At 39.7% G+C, this 21,616-nt stretch overlaps 2 protein-coding genes across 2 annotated transcripts in view; one reads left to right on the top strand and one right to left on the bottom strand.

Moving 5' to 3' along the window:
• LOC126480681 (iron-sulfur cluster assembly 2 homolog, mitochondrial) overlaps window positions 1–2,698 on the bottom strand; it is a 35,621-nt gene extending 32,923 nt beyond the window's left edge. Inside the window, exons 1-2 of the mRNA XM_050103909.1 lie at window positions 2,590–2,698; window positions 1,934–2,104 (exon numbers count right to left, since the gene is read on the bottom strand). Coding sequence (XP_049959866.1) covers window positions 1,934–2,104; window positions 2,590–2,681 — 263 coding nt within the window. The 5' untranslated portion in view covers window positions 2,682–2,698. The remainder of the gene's footprint in view (window positions 1–1,933; window positions 2,105–2,589) is intronic.
• LOC126480663 (calcium-independent protein kinase C) overlaps window positions 2,676–21,616 on the top strand; it is a 226,365-nt gene continuing 207,424 nt past the window's right edge. The window contains exon 1 of the mRNA XM_050103890.1: window positions 2,676–3,241. Coding sequence (XP_049959847.1) covers window positions 2,894–3,241 — 348 coding nt within the window. The 5' untranslated portion in view covers window positions 2,676–2,893. The remainder of the gene's footprint in view (window positions 3,242–21,616) is intronic.

Below are 21,616 nucleotides of genomic sequence, written 5' to 3'. Positions count from 1 at the left end.
CCGTCGTGACGTCACACACCACAACAGCCTTACGTCACAGGTCAAAGCCAACGAGTGGGATCGGACACTTCGGTTGACCCGATCTATTAGGTTCCTGCCAACAGCACCCTCAAAAATTGTAACATACTGCTGTGATTGAATTAAGCAATAATTATCTTTACAGTCTTACTTTTTACAATAAATACTCATCCACTTACCATCACTCATCCATTTACCTAGCCCTGTGATTTGATTTAATTTAAAAATTAAAATAATCATTTCAAATATTGATCATCTGAAGTGATGATTCTTTAGCAGGCTGTACACAAAATCCATATCGATCATCTTTTGTCATCACCATAAACATAATCAGTATCTGTTGGTTCAAATGGCTCTGAGCACTATGGGACTCAACTTCTGAGGTCATCAGTCCCCTAGAACTTAGAACTAATTAAACCTAACTAACCTAAGGACATCACACACATCCATGTCCGAGGCAGGATTCAAACCTGCGACCGTAGCGGTCGCGCGGTTCCAGACTGTAGCGCCTAGAACCGCTCGGCCACCCCGGCCGGCTAAGTATCTGTCTCCATACAGACACTCCTCCTATATGTATCTCTTGCAGGCATTCTTCCAAATTACCAAGCAACGCCAAGAGACAGAATTCAGCATTTCTGCTTTTGCTTAGCCGCACTTGATTACAGTTCTGGTGTCATCCACAAGTGTCTAGACACTAACTTTGTTGCCACTTTCTGTATAACCAGATTTATTTGCATTTTGTGAGAACTTTCAATAAGATTCTGCTACAGTAGCCACTGAAGGCTTCATGCATTGCCTTTTTTTAATAAACAAATTCATTTCACTTGCAGCCCTATGCTGCGAGACTAAAAAAGGAAATTATGAAAAATTTACAATAATTTCCAGCAACGTGTACCAGTACACATTATTGTCCTGGATAAGGTCCTTGTGGAGGTGATTTGCCAATGCCTTCCTCCTACCTATTTTTTAGTGTTACACAAGTGTCTTCTTCACTTGTAGTGCAGCAATGAATGTGCACAGAATAAAAGAGAGGGAGAAACATGATACTAATACGTATCCTACTCTTTGCAAATAAAATCAAGGCAACTGTAGAGCTTAACATGCTCAGTCAATAAATTAATATCCTTCAAGCATACCTGCTCAAGCTATGGTGTGGTCATATTGTGCTCAGTTCAGTTGCAGCATTGGAAAAAAATCTACCTATTGCTCCAAGTTCAGCTGACAACATATGTAAGTTTAAAAGCTGAGGTACCGTGCTCTTCATTATGTTTATGTGATTCGACAAGTTGTCTATAGGTTGATGAATAGAGTTCTCTCATATCATAGCTAGCAACAGGATGGAAATGAATTTTATAGGCATAATTACACTAATATATGTACTTATTTAAGCCATAAATTAGGGGATGAATTGTATTACTTTGTAATGTGTACAATGCACACTGACTGATTCAAACTTCTCTAGATTTTGAAATGCTCCCTGGAATCTGGAGTAGCCTACAGTTTTTATTCCCTGCAGAATTCGCACACTTTTAGAAGTGAGTTCCTGTGGCTGCTTAATCTACATTTATTTACTTTCTTGTATGGTTCCATCACAATGATGGCTTTTGCAAATATATGAACTTAAGCCAATTGTAGCACCCAGTTCTTGTGGGATGTTATCTGTTATCTGACCAACTCACTTATGTAAAAAAATGGCAATTTTGGAGCCTTGGCGCACGCACCCCCCCCCCCCCCCCCCATAAATTTCTGCGAATAACCATCACTCCTAAGTAAAAATGCCATCTGTATTCTCTTGTTAACAGACACTATGAGAACATAGATGGCAATATAACTCGTCGTTTAGGTTTTTGCTTTCTTTCCTTAAAAATATAACGGAATACTTAGATTAGTTCCAATCTCCATCAAAACAGCTTACACATCATCGTCATTAATGTTTTCATCCAAGTCGAATTTGTATTGAAAACCCGAACAGCCTCCTCCTTCCACAGTGATGCGCAAATTAGAGCCGTCGCTTGAAATTTCTTTAAGTCTCTTGGTACAACTGGTACTGACGTTGAGAGGTTGGCCAGCCGCCGAAGAAAACCACCTGTAAAATATTACCAAGAATGATCACCAACATTCAAATATACTTTTCTAGCTGTGTTGCATTCCCTTAAAAGAAAAAGGAAATGAATTTCAGTTTCACACGGGTATAGTTTTCTGAGTAATGGTATCTATTATTTCAAATCTTCATAGGATACATTGAACTTCAGACACTGCATCAAAAATTGGTCGAGATACGGTGCTTAAAAAGATACCGCTCACAACTACGCATGTATATTATACTCAGACTTCTGAACTCAAACTTTTGAAAGTATTTCACATTACATTAATTTTATTTCGTAGTCAGAGTAAAATTAAAAATCGATTCTTAAGTTTATAGTTCACAAAAGTACTCAAAGATAGCGTACACACTGCAGCCACAGCTGGCTGGACAGCAGCACAGTATTAACGCTACCGTATTTTAGACTCGTACGTGTAGCTTAAAGTAGAAAAAATCGTTTTAGTTATGTAAAGCAGTTATTTAAATACCTTTCTTTTCGGTTTATAAACGTGAAAAATGTTGACTTTCGGCCGTACTTCGAGGATAAACTGTACATCACCAATCTGCCAAATGTCGCCATGTTAGTCGTGACGTATCGAAAGGCATTGTGGGCTTGCTAATTAGAGTGCAGTGAATTTTTATCAAAATCGACCTTCATGGCTGTCAAGAAAGCCTTGTTTTTGGAAGAAATTTTAAGAGTTTTCCTATGCGGTTGACGTACGATTTTGTTACGTGAGTGGGGAGTTGGGTTTGCTGAAGAGTATTGTGTGAGTTGTGGGTCAGACGACGCCAATGTTCACTGGAACCGTAAGGGTACAAATATGCGAGGCTTGCGGGTTGAGACCTACCGATTTTCAAAAGCGGCATAATATGACGTTTGGGAAACCAGATGATCAGCCAACAATAGATCCTTATGTGTCGATAGATGTGGATGAAAGCCATTTGAGTCGCTCGACAACGAAATGCAAGACTTTCGATCCGGTGTGGAACGAATGGTTCGAGCACGACGTGCAGGGCGCCGTCAGCCTAGGGCTGACGGTTTTCCACGATGCTGCAATCCCACCGGACGATTTTGTGGCAAATTGCAGTATTCCTTTTGAAGAACTGCTTCAGAGGAATCGAGATTCAACAGACTTCTGGGTATGAACCGTTCTGTAGCTTGCATGAGAACCACTGTTGATCGAATCTTGCTGCAGCTCTGAGTGATGCACAGCTTTGCTTGAACAGCTGCAGCCATGAAAATTACATAGTTATTGCTTATTACATCAGTTTTAATACGCACGTCTAAATTCTCTCTCTACTGTGCCACGATAGTTGTATTATTATAGCATGAATTAAAAGTATTGAACTCAATACTCATTGATGTATTGTTGCAGATGCGTTCAGACAGAACTGTTGTTAATGATATTGCACCCTGGGTACAGTGTTCCATATCAGAAATGTTTCCAAGGATTTCTCTGTTTTGTATGAAATTAATTAGCCAGCAGTGTAACCCCCATTGTTTCTTATACATATTGGCGTCCATTGTGATTCTAATAATTTGTCACTGTCATGTCTAGTTAATATTGTATTGGCATAATAAGTTATTATTTCGTATTTATAAACCCTTGATTTACAGTTGGGAAGTTATCCAGAATGCTTCTGTTTCTTCTTGCCTTTCTTCAATTAGTTGTTGCTGTTATTTTCTTTGAAATCAAAATGCGACGGTACACCACCTCGCACTGCTGATTACCCTCAACAATGTCAGTTCTATCAAATATGACATTGACATGCTTTATTTCTTATATTTTCTGTGTTAATCAAGAGATTCTTATGCCTAGTTAATTTCTTGGTGTTTTGTTCTTGGTATTAATTCTTTTTAAAATTAAAACCATTTATGTGCTTTAAAGAATATTTGCCTTCTGTGAAACCAATTTTTCATTACTTTCCTGTAATGCCATATTTCCAAACCTTTTTGTTTCCCTCCAACTTATAAAAGTCTTGTTTACTGTCAGCTTCCAAGATACATTACATTTTCACCGATTGGAAGTGAACAATACACAATTTTAGTAGTGGCAAGTGCTGTATATCCTGTATGGAGCCACAGAAGTGGGTATACCCTATTTCAAAGTCTTTTAGCCATGCATTTAACATAATTTGGATATACAATAATTTTGGAAGCCGGTTCAGTTAATTGAAATTCAGGTGGTAACCATTTCACCTATGTTCACTGGAACCGTAAGGGTACAAATATGCGAGGCTTGCGGGTTTAGACCTACCGATTTTCAAAAGCGGCATAATATGACGTTTGGGAAACCAGATGATCAGCCAACAATAAATCCTTATGTGTCGATAGATGTGGATGAAAGCCATTTGAGTCGCTCGACAACGAAATGCAAGACTTTCGATCCGGTGTGGAACGAATGGTTCGAGCACGACGTGCAGGGTGCCGTCAGCCTAGGGCTGACAGTTTTCCACGATTTAGTCAGTTTTAATGTTCCATATATAGAGAGATTGAAAATCATTTCCTTTACGACTTTTTTGAGTACCAAATAAACCCATTTATTTTTAATGGTATTGTTTGATATGTTTTGTTGGCAGTAGTCTTAGCCCAGATGATACATTCAGCATCAGGTATCCTGTTTCCATTTTTAATAAATAAAATGGTACTATCAAGTGCTTAATATCCATTTTTGTATTACAAATGTACTACAGTGCAACAGCTTCTCGAGCACATTGACAAATATAGTTTTTGGTGTGACATGCTCCCTACATTCCTATAGCAGCAATTTTGTTTTGTTTTGTGTTGGGTCTTCAGATGTATATGGAAATTTGCCTTCATGTAAAGTGCCCACAGTGAAGCTGATGCCTTTGCTTTTTGGCTGACTGTTCTGCTTTATTGTCACACAGGTTTGAAGTAAAAAAATTAGTGAACATCAAGACCAACAAGAAAAGGTCAAGAGGCCATACAAATAGGCACCCTTGGTTTCCATTTACTTGAATATACCAGACCAAGGCAGCGATTCAAAACTAACCTCTCAGTGTATTAACAGGTTGTTGTTACATTGCCATTGTGCCAACTGAGATGTGCCATGTGTAACACTGAAAGTGTCTTGAATAACATTTTAGTGTTTACTGAGCAGGGTATCATGCCGAATAAGACACTAGACAAACATTTTAGAGAAGTGAGATCAAATCCCCTCATTCCAGCCAACCAAATTTACTTTTTCCATAATGCCAAGGCTAAATCACTGTCCGAGTAGGTTCACCAAAAAGACTGCAAACCTCAGTTCTAGTGCCCTTAATCCTTTGTTCATGTTTTTTTTTTTTAACTACCTGTCAGTTGGTAGAACTGTCCGCCCCAGTAGCTGATGGTAAGCATGATGGAATGTCATGCCAAGGGGTGCAGGTTTTGTTCCTGGCTGGGTCAGAGATTTTCTCTGCTCAGGGACTGGGTCTTGTGTTGTCCTAGTCATCATCATCTCATCCTCATCGATACTCAAGTCGCCGAAGAGGCCTCAACTCAAAAGACTTGCACCAGGCGAACCGTCTACTCGGCGGGAGGCCCTAGCCACACGACATTTCATTTCAGTTGAGAGAACTGTGTTTTATATGACAATGATATCTTTTTCCAACTGTCTGGAATGTTAAACTTCTAATAAGGTAGACAGCAGAGTGATGTGCAGTAGCATCATTCTGACACGTGTCTCCTATGTGTGCGATAACGTTCATATGAAATTTTTGTTATTCCATTGCAGTGTCCAGGAGATAGCAGTGTGTCTATAAGGGGCTCCAATGGAGGAGGAAAAAAAATAAATAAAATATGGCGCTTACAGAACGTAGGCAGGTTATTTTGTGAAATATGTGGAAGATCACTATTAGCCAAGCAAGGAAGCCTAATCATAAAATGATTGAGTAATTAAGGAACAACCATAGTGAAGGCTGCAAATAAAATTGGACTACTTTCCAAGAGCTGTTACCTATCCATGTTTATATATAGCTTATGTTTCATTAGCATTGAATGTGAAGGGATACTGATGAACTAGCTAATGAGACACTACCGTATTTCGTCAATTGGAAGACACATTATCTGGTGCTCTGTAAAGTAAGGCTGATTACTATTGATCATTTCTGGCTATACATTGTGTAATAGAAATACACAATCAAGATTGTGCTGAAAGTGTTTAACCATGTCACTTGCAACTTCTTAGTAGTAGAAGTTCTGCACAGGCATTCACTGTTTGTGTGTGTCATGTTCCAAAAGTAAGAGCTGTTTGGTCATAAAAAGTATATATTAAGAAATAACTTCCATCGACGATTTTAGTTTCCTATATACCAGTTTCACTCTTCCAAGTAATCATCATTCACTTCTAAGCACTTTCCATAATGCCGTGCTAGTTTCTTCCAACTCTTGTGCATAGTCTTCCATGTGACAACTCAACTAGTAAACAGCAGCTGCCATCTTCAAACCTTTTTCCACCAAGCTGTTGTTTCAAGTGCAAGAAGTAGTAATAGGCACTGGGTGTGAGGTCAGGACTGTAGAGCGACTGTTCAGAAAGATCCCAACGGAAATGCCAAATTTTATCCTTTATATAGGCATTGCCATGGAGGACTGGTATTCTTTGCACATGATTTTTTTTTTATCTTTTCCATGACAGTCATGTAAAAAATGGTGCATCCACCATCAAGAAATTCATCAGCTAGAGCACCAATAATCCGTAATTGATCAGATGAATTTTTCACTTGGTTGCTGTATGATTTCATTGGTGACGATACTACACCTGTCATATTGGTGAGGATACTGGACCTGTCATTCTTTCGTCATTAAACACACATCAATTGCAATGTTTAAAGTCTTGATTTTATTGACATAAAAGTTTTCTGGGTATGGTAGCATGTCATAATGTATAAAACTACTGCTGCTGGAGAAAAACCATTATTTTGGTCATGTTGCAGCGGCCTTCTTCTGGGTCTACTGGTGCTTCTAGCTATGCAGGGTCCCTTATATTTTGTTGTTACTGTTCACTGCGCGTGCCATTACGTCATAGTTTTAGAAATATAGTTCGTTTCATTGGTCATTTAAGGAAGAAGGAGAGGGAACTTTATTTTAATAGATTATTGCGGTGAAGGGAGAGCATAACTTCTGTTGTCTATTGACTCTTGTGTTATGTGCCATGATTGATGGTCACTGTCGAATGAGAAGTTGGCTCCTGTTTACCAAAACACCTAAAAGGAGAAACAATTTTACCTATGGTTATCATGGTCAGCTTTGATGATGATGATGCTTGGTTTGTGATGCACTCAGTTTCACAGTCATCAGCACCCATACAGAGTCCCAATTTTGACACAGCCCAAGTTGTTTCACAGCCCAAGTTGTTTCACAGTCCAAGTTGTTTCACAGTCCAATCTAGCCACTGTCACACATGATGATGATGAAATGATTAGTACAATACAAACACCCAGTCCCCAGGAAGAGAAAATCCCCAACCCGGCTGGAATTGGACCTGGGGTCCCTTGATCCAGAGGCAGCAACGCTAGCCACTAGACCACGAGCTGCGGACTCAGCTTTGATGTGAAGTCACTATTTGTGAACATGTCATCCTTCAGGAGCATGTCTCGCCAGACACGACCTGGTTGAGTTGTGCCTGACTTCAGTGTACTGGGCACAGAGTATATTGCAAGCCTACACATACAGACAGATATCTGCATGCCCAATCCTACCACCACCCAGCGCAGAACAACTCAATCAGCCGTGCTTTGGCAATCTTTGCGCATTGTCTGAGTGACGCTCTAAGTATAACACCTGAGCTTAAAAGGCTACGCACAACGTTTCTAGCCAATGGCTACAGCCGTAAGTGAATCCACACAGCCTTGTCGACAAATACATGTAAGCAAGATAAGCAAGAAATAGACAAACTGCAGCCAACAGTGCATTTACCTTATGTGAAAAATGTTACTGATCAAATAGGCAAACACCTTCGCCAGGTTGGAGTACGGCCTGTCTTCTATAGTGGTTGCAGGATCCAGGACATGCTAGGCTCCACTAAGGACAAGGCGGATACATTACACACTGCAGATGTGTACAAGGTGGAATGCGAATGTGGAGAGACATATATCAGCGAGACTGGCAGGCCAATAGCAATGCGCATTCAGGAACACTAGTGCTGTATTTGTCCAGGGCAACACAACAAATCTGCTGTGACAGAGCATCAGCAAGATTGTGGAAAAGAAATAAAATTCAGTGAAGCCTTTGTGTTGGCCAAGCAGCCGGTTATGATGAAATGCAAAATCAGAGAGGCCAATAGCAACACACATTCGGGAACATGAGCACTGTATTCGTATTGGGTAACACAACAAATCTGCAATTGTAGAACATCAGCAAGATTTTGGAAAACATAAAATTCAGCGAAGCCTGTGTGTTGGCCAAGCAGCCGGTTATGATGCAATGCAAAATCAGAGAGGCCATTGAAATACTTAAACACCCTAAGAACATGAATGGAGAGGATGGACTCAGGCTTGCCCCATCTTGGCTGCCAGCAATCAGAGCCCAACAGACCGCACTGTCAACACGAAGCACAAGCACTACTGGCAAGTAACTGCTGCTGCGCGGGCAACGTCCAGCATTTGGTAAATAGGAGCCAAATTCTCATTCGACGGTGACCACCAATAATGACACACAACACAAGAGCCAATAGATAACAGAGGTTACACTCTCCACCCACAGCAATAACCTATTAAAATAAAGTTCCCTCTCCTTCTTCCTTAATTGAATGAAACAAACTATCTTTTTAAAATTATGACATAATGCCATGCGCAGTGAACAGTAACAACAAAGGTAAGGGACACTGCATCGCTAGAATGCACCAGTATACCCAAAAGAAGGCCGCTGCAACTGTGACTGAAACGGTGGTTTTCTCCAGCAGCAGTAGTTTTATACGTTATGACGCAGTAGCATACCCAGAAAACTTTTGTCGACTAACTCTGCCCACAGAAGCCTATGCAGTTATCTTGATTCTATTGCTTAAACTTTCCTTCACTCTATTATACTGTAGACAAGTATACTAGACTCAATTACTGATGAATTTGAGAAACTGTAGAACTTTTTGCACACAAAAATCGAATTACAGCACGCGCTTCACGAATAGTGTGTGCAACAATTTTCAAAATCATTTTTGTGTGCTTTCATACATAGTCAAACAACTACTGAACCATGATGAGGAATTCTGTGGCTTCATAAACAATTAATTAGGGACACTGCAAATCATGTTTTTTTTTTTTCCTGAGCTGCCAACATTTAAATGTTAACAGGCCTTACTTTTTGAATACTTGTCTCAGCATCCTGGCATGTTGACAAGTCTCGGTGAACCTACCAAGGGTACCCGTATGATAGGTTATGGGGGAAGAGGTGGGGGGAGGGGGGGAGCTAGACCAGTGGGTATGGAGTGTTTATAATATTTTGAAAGACAAATGGCGACTTGTAAGTAGCCATAGAAAATTTCCAGGTCCGACCCTGTTAAAAACTTGCATAATATCAACTTTCAAATCATTTCCTTGAAGGAAAAACACATGACTACACTATAATTTTTCCATTGCCTGAGAGCTTGGGACGGAGGGGGGGGGGGGAGTGATAAAAGGGATTTCGCTTTGGCACACTTGCACACCACCACCACCACCACCACCACCACCACCACCACCAGACTTGCTACTTGTGCAGTACAATACAGTTGGACACAGGCTAATGACGTAGGCTACAGTAGATGCATGAATACTTAAATCAGGAATTTTGGATTTATGCCTAAGTTCGTAGTGTTTTTTCCATAAGTTTAATAAATACAACGGAGACTTAAGTCATCAAGAATATATTCTCCTTCATAATTTACAACAGTCTGCCGATGATGGGTTAACTTATTGGTTCCGCGACTTTGGAAATCACATGCTTTTAAGGTGAGGAACTCATCAAGCCATGTTCGGAGCACATTTTTATCCAGAAAGGAAGTTCCTTGATGGTTTCATAGAGTGGAAAAGGCGAAAATCTGAGGGCACAAGATCAGCTCAAAAAGATGAGTGCAGAATGCATGTGGGCATTATCGTGGAGTAGCATCACTTCATGCAATCTTCCTGGTCATTGTTTTTGGGTTGTGTGTGCAGGACATCTCAGTGTTGACAGTATATTTCAGCAGTGATGCATACACCTTGGGGAAGCAATTCATAGTACACACTGTTGATGTTCCACCAGATGCATAACATTCTCTCTTGTAGATGCACACAGGTCTTCGTAAGGGGAGTAGCTGCTTTGTTTGGGACTCAACCATTCATTTCTTTTCCTTATGGTAGCATAACGACACCATTTCTCGTCACCAGGAATGATACAGGATAAGAATGGTCAGTGTACTTCGCGAGCCAATTGATGCCGAGCAAGCAGAGACATACTTTTAGCCAGCCATCGATTGTTGAGATTAGCACGCACTACCCATACACCCGATTTTTGAATGTTCCACATTGCATGCAAATGTCGTATGATGGTGGAAATACCACAGTTAATCACCTTTGTCAGTTCTCTAGTACTGACCTGATCATTGTGGATTAATGCATTTAAATGATCTTTATAAAAGCCAGAAGGTCTTACTGTACGTAAGGAGTCACTGATGTCAAAATAATCCTCCTTAAAATGAGAAAACCATTTTCTTGTCCTGATCTGTCCAATGGCATTATTCGCATACATGACTCGAATTTTTCTGGATTCCTCCACTGCTGTCACCCTTCTATTGAAATCAAACAGAAGAATGCATCTGCATCTATACTCTGCAAACCATCATGAGGTGCATATCAGAGGGTATGTCCCATTGTAACAGCTATTAGGGTTTCTTCATGTTCCATTAACATATGAAGCACAGGAAGAATGAGTGTTTGAATGTCTCGTCTCTGCACATGCAGTAATTATTCTAATCTTATCCTCATGATCTCTATGTGAGTGACACATAGAGGGTTGTAGTATATCCCTAAAGGAATCATTTAAAGCTGGTACTTGAAAATTTGTTAATAGACTTTCTCGGGATAGTTTACATCTACCAGTGTTGCAAATGTTCTGATGTCTCCACTTGGCATTCCATTTTCTTGCATCCACAACTCCACTAACTGTTTCCAAATGACAAAATGACTGTATATAAATTCAACTGTGAATTACAAATAAAAAATGGTAGTCGATAAATAAACCTGTAGCAACCAGAATACCAGTATGCAAAATAAAAGCCTACGAAATTATGCACGAACTTAATAACAGTTTTCGGATGAGTTGTGCTTCATGTATTTATAATAGCAGTGCCTGAATATTAAGATAAAATTTTGGTAAGTGCATTTTTTCAGTATGCTTCTGTACCATCTTACTTGGTGAAAAGAGAGCACATTGGCAGCCACTGTTGCTAAATTTTAATGATCCTCGTTTGCTCTGCCCATACCGTTGTCATCTACCAATCATCAGTTTGATCAATTTTTATCCAAAGATATTTAGCAAAGAATTTATTTAGTTGTTCTCCCGTTATATGATCATATGCTCAGCGTACTTCTATTTCACTTAATTACAAGCGCTCTGGAACCCCCAACTCTAGCCTGTACCAGTTTCTTTCCATTTCTTATTGTTATTTACCCCATGCTGTCACTATTCTACAAGTATTTGAGGAATTGAAAGCTATAGTGAATTGAACACATTTTACTATTTTTCCTGTAGAACCCCACAATGAAGCTCAAATTTATTTATTCGTCTTCATTTTTGGGATAATAACAAGTGTTGCATAGTGGTTACCATACAATGCAAGACGAGAAAATAATGTGAAACACCTGACGAATGTTTCTTATCAGCCGGCCTACAATAACTGTTGCAAGAGGGCCCATTACTGAGTCACCAACAACAGATTAATTTGATAGCCCTCCGTTTCCCTCTCTGTATTTCTTCATGAAATATCATGGTGAAACCATTTACCATGTTTCATTGCACATATCAGCAATACATTTGCATGAAGAAATCCAGGTAGGATTGCATTTAATGCATTTTAATTATTCATTAGTGTTGTTGTTATTTATCTAAGTGCATCAGATTATCGACAGGTTGTCTGAAATTTTCTGATTTATAGGTTGTGACAAAACCATTCCAAACATACCTTAATTACGGGAGTTCATGACTTGTGTCTTCTGTCAGCTTTTCTGCAAATGGTGTTTGTCCCAAGCACCAGGCACACAAGAAATGGCATTTGGTGTAGTTGGACTGCAGCCCTAGTGATATGGCAGTAACATTCCCCATACGCTTCCTGCTGGTACCTCCATTGTCTACTCCTATCAGGATGTTTCTTATATTTTGATATATTTATTTTATATTGGTAATGTAGACAACAGAAATAGGAGTAAACTTGTTACTATTTTGTCAAGGGGATGCTTAAAGGCTTGTCTATGAAGTGTCAATTAAAAGTCGCTCTACGTCAGATTGTGAATCAAGAGTGGTGTGGTTGCATCTCTACACTTAAATCAGAATAACAAAGTAATTAATAGTTACACATGGAAAGAGACAATGACAGTTCACCATTACCTGCACGCCAATATGGTTGTGCCAGCAACAGCTGTAAAATTCAATATGGAATTCCTTTGGACGTTTTCCACTGACTGCAGTACTCAGTTTGCCTTGCAGGGGTATTATAGCCTAATCACTTTGCTGCTCACTTTTGCTATTAGCTGCAGACATTCATTTGTTTATTATAAGAAAAATCAGCACAAAGAAACAAAGTATATGATGAAAATGAATCACAACAGTTACTTTAGAGGCTGTAATTGTCATCCACAGAGAGATGTGGGAGATAGAACTTAATGATTTTTCACCTTCAGAAGAGAATTCATTCACATAAAATTTTTCAGAAGGTTCTTGAACAAGAAGTTCTTGTGGTGAGATACTTGGCAAATTGCAGAGCATATTTTAGAATAAATGACTCTTGCTTTTTTATTCCTGGAGACACTTCTGTTTACAAGGGAACTGTACATATGTTTGAATGATTCACAGCTGTTGCAAGTCTTCTGTAAACTGCATAGTATTTCCACCAGGCAGCTGCTCACCATCAGGTGCTACTGACGCATTGCTGCTGTGCTCGCCAATTTATGCGCTGGCTCACTATAGTGGCGCAGGTGTCTGGGGGTGGGGCTATCTTGTCATTGTAAACAAATCATAGAGGACATTGACAGCCCCCCACCCCCCATGCTGGAGAAACCAGCCATGTTCTTCATGCTGTGGCATTGGAAAAGTGTGGCCACAAGCCACAGACGCCATATACACACACGAAGGAAGTGTTGCCATCCAACTTAATCATCCTGGCTACAATTCCCCATCTGTGTTGACTTATTGTAATCTTTTGTCTGCAGCTGACAATGCTTTAGTGCCACCACTCTGGGTTCTGTTACTCTGGGTAGTTTGAATTCTGTGTCTTTGTTAATTAAGTTATTAGTTACACGTATTTTGACCACTTCTTTAATGATCGGGGTCCAAGTATGTAAAGGTGGATGAGAGGATCTTAATCTCTCCATAGTTTATGTCCTGTGCTAAGACAGTGTTCAGCAACAGCAGATTTTTGTGGTTGACCCAGTCTGGCATGAAACTTACGTTTGTCGCATCTTTCAGTAATGGTGCAACACATCTGGTCATCGTAAGATTTTCCACTGTGGCACAGGATTTTATGTAGTTCTGGTCTCCTTTGATCTAGTCTTTAACTGAACCCAGCATTGTATGCACTGACACCAGATGGTAGAAGACACATTTTATTCGATGTTTCTTGAATAACCCGCCTGTCTTAAAGGACAGGGCACCAACATTAAACAGAAAAGCCAACCTTCTTGCTGCTCTTGCGATTGCATTCTGGTCGAAATGCATTGCAAATCTGCTTATTGGAGTACCCATTCTGGACAAACACAGAGCAGAAATGGCTGAGCTCTGCTGATAACCTCTGAATCTGAAACAGCTGTAGCCGTACGTACAAAAATCCATAGTACGATACTGTGTTGGGTCGGGTGATAACATCTCATATGTACAGATTGATGTGCATATGTTTATGAAACACACTGTGGCGCAAGGAACCATCTTCTTTTCTATGAATCATAACACCATAAAACAGGTCGTGTGTGTTTCTCTCCACTTCCATGGTGAAGCAGAAGCTCGGGTGGGGGAGTTAAGAATTAGTAAAAATGAAGGAAACACTGCTGTTCCATGTGGCCATACCACAGAGAGTAAGTATCGTATACATGTCTTCAAAAACATTTAGGTTTCAAAACCAACAAATGAAGCACTTTGCCCTTGAAGTCTCCCATAGAATGGTTAGATACTATAGGACAGGGGTTCCCAACAAAATTTTCTCGAGGACCCCCTCATCGAGCATGATTGGTACCTTGTCATATCACAGTATCAAGTACCTAAAAAAGTCAAATTAAGAGTCTATTTAACGTTATCTATTTTTGGTACTTAGAAAAACCATTGACATAGTCATTATTGAAAAAATATTGAGCTTAAAACTTTTTCAATTTAGCCATCATTGTTATCATTAAATTTTTGATTATTGCTCAAAATCTTTGTCTTCAAATTGTGCAGTCTAATGGCATACAGCAGAACTATTTGCCTCTATCTAATTCTAGTTTTGCGCCAGTGTGTGCTAGTGTCAGTTGGCTCTAGGAAGACGCTAGACGCAGAAGTTTGAGTTCGCTAAAGCTCTGCTCATGCAGGAAACCCAAAACAAAAAAATCTATTATCATACGAAATATATTTAATATATTTTTTATTCTAATAGCATCTCGCGGACCCCTCTGGCATAGTTCGCGGACCCCTGGGGGTCCGCGGACCACCTGTTGGGAACCACTGCTATAGGAGAGGGCTACCCGTAGCAACACAATCAGTGTGCTCAAAATATTGCTTGTTAAGTAAAAAGTTGAGGCCCTTTCCCAGCTTAGCTCCTATGAGTTATATTTAGTAAAACTGGCCGAGACACTTGTGTGAACAGAGAGACCATATAAACACTATCTACTGTGCCAGTTGGTCTGAGGCACAAGTTGTTTAGTCACTACATAATTTTTTTTTTTTTTTTTTTTTTTTTTTAATATAGTACTCACATTTACTTACCAAAGAACTCAAAAGAGAAGCCATATATTTTGCTAATGGTATTTGGGGCTCCTATATTACTCACAGTGGGGTGAAGTGAAACTTCTTTATGTATTTTTGACAGAGCATAAATTGTGGTGCAATTAGGGCTTTTACTCTTAACCTTCATTTCAGATAGTTGGAGTGCTTCTGATGGATTCATTATAACTCATAGGAGCTAAGCTGGAAGTGGACATCCTACATATTTTCAGACACATGCTTTCCTCAATTTACTTCTAATTTAATGATCAATATTTTAAACATACTGATAGTGTTGCCATGGGTAGCCCCCTGTCTCCTATAGTAGCTAACCTTTTTATGGAAGACTTAAAGAACAATGTGCTTCAGTCGGCTGTTTGAAACCTAAATATTTTTGGGAGATATGTAGATGATACCCAAGCATTTTCTTCCCCCAAAAGGGAAGAAACATGGAAATGTCGCATTTCTGGATTTCATGGTTCCTTGAAAAGGGATATAGTTCCATGGGCCATAATCTGCTTCACAAACCTACACAGACCGATCTATAGCTATGAACTATATACTGTCATCAATCATCCCAAAGCAGAAATGTATTATTACAAACTCTTGTTCGTAGGACTAGAACTATCTCAGGTTTAGAATGCTTATCTGCAGAGATTAATCATATCATTCTGTGTTTGTCCATAATGGATATTCGAATAATCAGATTGGCAGTGCATTTTGACAAGCATGCACTAAACACCAAGAATTGCCAGAAGAAACAGAGAATTCCAAGAAGAGGGTTTTTCTACCTAATGTTGGTGGCGTGTTCTTTAAGATGACATACAGGTATTATTCAAAAAACATTTAAATAAATGTGCCTTCTACCCTCCGGCTGTGAGTACAAATAGTGGTGGGTTCTCTTAAAAATAACTTAAATCTAAGGAGACCAGTTACAGTATGGGAAATCTTACATGGGCCAGGTGTGTCGCATTGTTAAAGACATATGTTATGAACATAACCTTTGCGCTAGATTGGATCGGCTAGAAAAATGTGTTATTGCTGAACACTGTCATGATACGAGATACATCATGACTTATGGAGAGATGAATATTCTTTCGTCTGCCTCCACGCACTGGGACTCCGTGATTAATGAGGCAGTCAAAATACATGTAGCTAATGACTTCATTAACAGACATGTGATTTCAAATAAAAAAGCATGGGAATCTGCACTGGTGGCACTATTGTGTCATGGATCACAGGCAAACAATTGCAATGAGTTAATACAGTTGAAGAATCAACTACTGTTAAGCAGGGCACTAACAGTTTGCTTGCCAGCATATATGGGGTCTACTTTTTCTGTTCCGCACATGCGAAGAACACATCCATTTCTCTAGCAGGGTGCTCTGGATGTTAATGTTCTTACACTTCATCCACGACGACAATGTAGCCCCACCTCCTGGTGCCCGCAGTTTCTAGCGAGCCAGCACATACATTGGCAAGCACAGCAGCAATACATCTGTAGCACCTGAAGATGATGAGCAGGTGCCTCATGGAAAGAATGTGCTGTTTACACAACACTACCCAACATAGTGCCCAGTATATACTATTTCGTGAAAGCCTCAAACAGCACATGGAGATAGTGTTTTTGTAATGGTCTTCATTCTGAAAAGTAGTAAGATTCCAAATTAACTATTCCTTGATGATACATAAAGGTGTGTCTTATCAGCTAAATCCTTCTGTTACTCAATGTGTGCCATTTTTGTCATTTTATTGACAAATAGCCATTACGAACTCAGAAAATATCACTCTTGTGCAACAGAACTGGTTTGGTAGTCTCACAAAGTACTGAGTGCTATTGACCGGTGATGTTAGATTGATTCCACAATTTTAGATTTCCAGAAGGCTTTTCATACCATACCTCACAAGCAACTCATAATCAAATTGTGTGCCTACAGACTATTGTCTCTTTTGTGCGTCTGAATTCTTGGTTTCCTGACAGAAAGGGCACGTTCGTAGTAACTGATGGAAAGTTATGGAGTAAAACAGAAGCAGTACCTGAAATTCCTGAAATAAGTATTATAGGCATCTCCTGTTCCTTGAGAAGGTATGAGACTTCTTGCTATTTTATGGGTAAGAATTTTAAAAAAGGAAACAAAATTTATTAACAGGAAAATCCCCTACTAGCTTGATACATAAATGAACAAGTGTACATACTTGTACTTTACCAGTAAAGTTGAATAGAAAAGTCATTTCAGTAGCTAGAACTCACTTTATTATGTATAAAGGCTTGTTACAGAGCACCTTCCGTTGTGGTTGTTCTATTTATTTGCTTGAGGTATTCCTAATGGACTTCGTGTGGAGATGAGAACTGTAGCGCTGTGATTGATGTCATCACAAGTGCAGCAAAGAGACTGCTGTGCCATGCCCGGCTCCAAGGAATATCAGCGACTCTGATATAATGTATAGCAGTAATGTCAACATATATTGAATCTTTTTGTAATAACATTAGGTTTAATTGGTTAATGTTATAACTGAACTGATGTCAAACATAAGGACACATGCTAATCTGGTGTCAGATGTATACTCAGTGTGTAATGAAGTCCGACCATAACTTCAAGTTGTTGGAGTACTGATTTAATAGACGTTGGCATCAAATCGAGATTTTGAGATGATTTCATCAGGTTGGGAGTTTGACGAATACAACAGGGCAAATATGTAGGTTTATTGGGAACACAGATATCGACACATCTCTCACATCTTGATCTACATAAATGATTTAGAATACAATCCGGGCAGTCCTTTTACATTGTATGCAGGTAATGCTGTCAATTACCTTCTCGTACAGTTATCAGGTGATCGAAACCAATTGCAAAATGTTGTAGACAAGACGCCTGTATGGTGTGAAAAGTGGCAATTGATTCTAAACAATGAAAAGTGTGAAGTCATCCATATGAGCATTAAAAGGAATCTGCCAAATATCAGTTAGTCTACACAATAAATCACAAAAATCGAAAGGCTGTCAATTCAACTATATACTTAAATCAATTAAAATAATCAAGTTTTGAACATATAATGTAGGCGGTGGCAGGTACTAAAGTTTGCAAGTTTTCGAAGCCAGTGGTGCCTTCTTCTCGAAGGAGGGTTGAAGGGTGAGGACACGGAGTGAAGTAAAAGGGCTAATGAGATTTAGGAAAGGGGGTAGTGTTCGGAAAAGTCACCCAGAAACCAGGGTCGGAGGAGACTTATAAGAAGGAATGAGAAGGAAACACTGATTGTTGGGGACTGCACTGGATGAGATTTGAAAACCTGAGAGCTTGAATGTGGAAGATACGGTAATATGCAAGAAGAAAGTTACTGCCAAAACATCATGCACGAGTTAAAAAAGAGCAAAAAGCTAAGTGCATTGTATGTAATAGAGGTGGGTAGGGAGGCGACGAAAAAGACAGGTCAGAAAATAGGCCAGGTGGGTGGCGAAAACTAGGACATGTTGTAGCACTGGATCCAACTGCGGAGTTCTGAGGAACTGGTGTCTGGGGGAAGAATCCAGATGGCATGTGTGATAAAACAGGCACCAATGTTATGACTGCCATGTTTTAGAGACTGCTACACATCAGGACATTGTGTGTTGCTAGTATACACCCTCTGCCTTTGCCCATTCATCTGAACTGATGACTTGGTGATGGTCATGCTGATATAAAAGGCCAAACAGTGTGTACATATCAGTTGCTATACAACGTGTCGTTTCGCAGGTGTCTCTTCCTTTGATAGTACATGTTTTGCCAGTTACAGGGCTGGTTATATGTGGTGTAATTGGTGGTAGGAGGGTGCATAGGGCAAGTCTTAGAGCAGGGCTGTCACAGGGGTGTGGTGGGCAAAATGTTGGACAGAATAGACCTCACTTTAGGGCATGATTTTAGGAAGTCATGGCCTTGTCGAAGTAGCTGATTAATACATTCAAGGCCAGTATAATACTGAGTAACAAATGGTGTACTCGTAAATTGTTTTTTGGGGGGATCAGAAGTATCAGTATTGGATATGATGACCTCGGAAATCTGCTTTTGATCTAGGCTGGTGGGGCAATTACGTCCAGTGAATGCTGAGGTTAGAGTGATGGTATATTGCTGTAAAGTCTGCATCTGAGCAAAACATTTGCTTGAAATGCCAAGGCTGTATAGGAGGATACGTTCGATAGGGAAAGGATGACAGCTGTTAAAATTTAAGTACTGTTGTTTGTTAGTGGGTTTAATGTGAACAGGAGAGTGTAGCTGACCTTCAGTGAGCATGAGATCAACGTCGATGAAAGTGGCATGTGATTCAGAATAGGACCACGTTAAATTTAATTTGGAGAATGTATCCAGAGACTCCAAGAATTTTAACAGGTCAGCCACATCATGAGTCCATACGACAAAGATGTCATCAACATATTTAAACCAAACCAGAGGCTGAAGGCGAATGGATTCGTAAAAGCCCCCTCCAAGCGAGCCACGGGAAGTTTGCATAGGAATGAGCCATTCATTCTGGTTCTCATGGCTGTGCTCCTAATGTATTTGTATGTCTGCCCCTCAAAGGTTAAGTAGTTGTTGGTAAGGATAAAGTGATGACATCTTTGTCCCCAAACACCAGTTGCTCAGAACTCTGCAGGTGGGAACTGGCACAACAACATGTGCTTGGTTTATACCACCCACCTGGCCTTAATTTACATTAACTGCTTTGGTCTCTGCATGTCTTCACAGTAACTGTTCCTTCCTTCATTTCCTTTTATATTTCATTTTCTGACCTTTCTATTTTTTGCCACTCCCCCCACCCACCTCTATCACTTACAGTCCACTTAGTTTTTACTCGTGCGTGATGTTTTGGCAGTAAGTGCCTTTGTGGATATTACCCTATCTTCCACATTTTAAGCTGTAAGGTTTTCAAATCTCACGCAATGCTGTCCCCAACAATCAGTGCTTCCTTCTCATCCCTCCTGGTACGTCTCCCCTGATCCAGGGTTCTGGGTGACTTTTCTGAACACCACCCCTTTTCCTGAACCTCATTGGTGTTCCTTCCCCTTCAGCCCTTCTTCCATAAGAAAGTGCCACTGGATCTGAAAACTTGCAAACTTTAATTTCTTTTATATGCGTGTTCTCGTGCCACAGCTTGGTGAGTAGATTTTTTTATCTATTCGTTTCAACTATATACTTAGGGATTACAATTATGAGTAACTTAAACTGGAACAGTCACAGAGATAATGTTGTGGGGGGGGAAAGCAAATCAAACCAAACACTGCAATTTATTGGCAGAATACTTAGAAAATGCAACAGGCAGCTACTAAGGAGACTACTTGCACTACACTTGTTCACCCACTGCTGTATACTGTTGTATACCAGATAGCACATATACTGTTGTATCCAGATAGGATTGCTGGAGGACACTGAGAAAGTTGAAAGAAGGGCAGCTAAGCTAGTTTCATGGATATGATACATGTATTGTGATGGCAATCAGTAAAACAAAGGTGTTTTTCGATGCTGCAGGAGCTGCTTATGAAATTTAAATCACTTTCTCCTCAGAATGTGAAAATAATTTTTCGGCACCCGCCTACATAGGGAGAATTGACCATCATAATAAATAAAAGAAGTCAGAGCCCAAACAGATATTTAAGTATTGGTTTTTCCTGCATGCTGTTAGAAATGTGAATGGTAGAGAAATAGGTTGAAGGTGGTTTGATGAACACTCTTCCAGGCACTTAATTGTGAATTGCAGGGTAATGATGTAGGTGTGGATGTAGAATTCCATTTTCTCCTTGATACAGTGCAATGTCTTTTCATTAGTCATTCAATTTACCCACCAAAACCTCAGCATTCTTCTATAGCGCAACATTTCGTAATCTTCTGTTCTCTTCTTCCTCTTTTTGTCATGCCATACAAATACAACAGTCATTAGTGCTACTGTTTATTTCCCTCCAAATCTTACTCAGCCCAGATAGCACGCAGTGTGATTTTCTATTCATCCATATGGTGAGTTTGGCTGAATGTGTAGTGCAGCATATGTGTAGTGCCCATTTCATGTTCTGGTCTACCATCTTATAATCAAAATAAGAGAAATGTGCTTTTATATGAAAGTTTAGTGAGTGGTGCAGTTCCTTTTATATGTGCTAGTTAATAAGACACGTGAGGTAGTATGGGTACTGTGATGATGATATAAGAATTCATTAACACTCGAACAGTGACTACACAAATTATGTGAGTGGTTTCCACTAACTGAAAGGCTTTCTGAATTGTCATTGGCATTTGAGAACCCACAAAATGATACTATGGATCATAAGAAGTGAAAATAAATAAATATCTTTCATCTTTGCCCGTATGCCTGTAAACAGTATTTGGAAGGTGAAGCCAGCAGCATTCATTTCCTGGATAAGATCCTAAATGTGAAATTTCCAA

This window comes from Schistocerca serialis, chromosome 1 (assembly GCF_023864345.2).
Source record: "Schistocerca serialis cubense isolate TAMUIC-IGC-003099 chromosome 1, iqSchSeri2.2, whole genome shotgun sequence".
In the NCBI taxonomy this organism is placed as follows: Eukaryota; Metazoa; Arthropoda; class Insecta; order Orthoptera; family Acrididae; genus Schistocerca; species Schistocerca serialis.
This window is presented reverse-complemented; position numbering and strand designations above follow the sequence as displayed.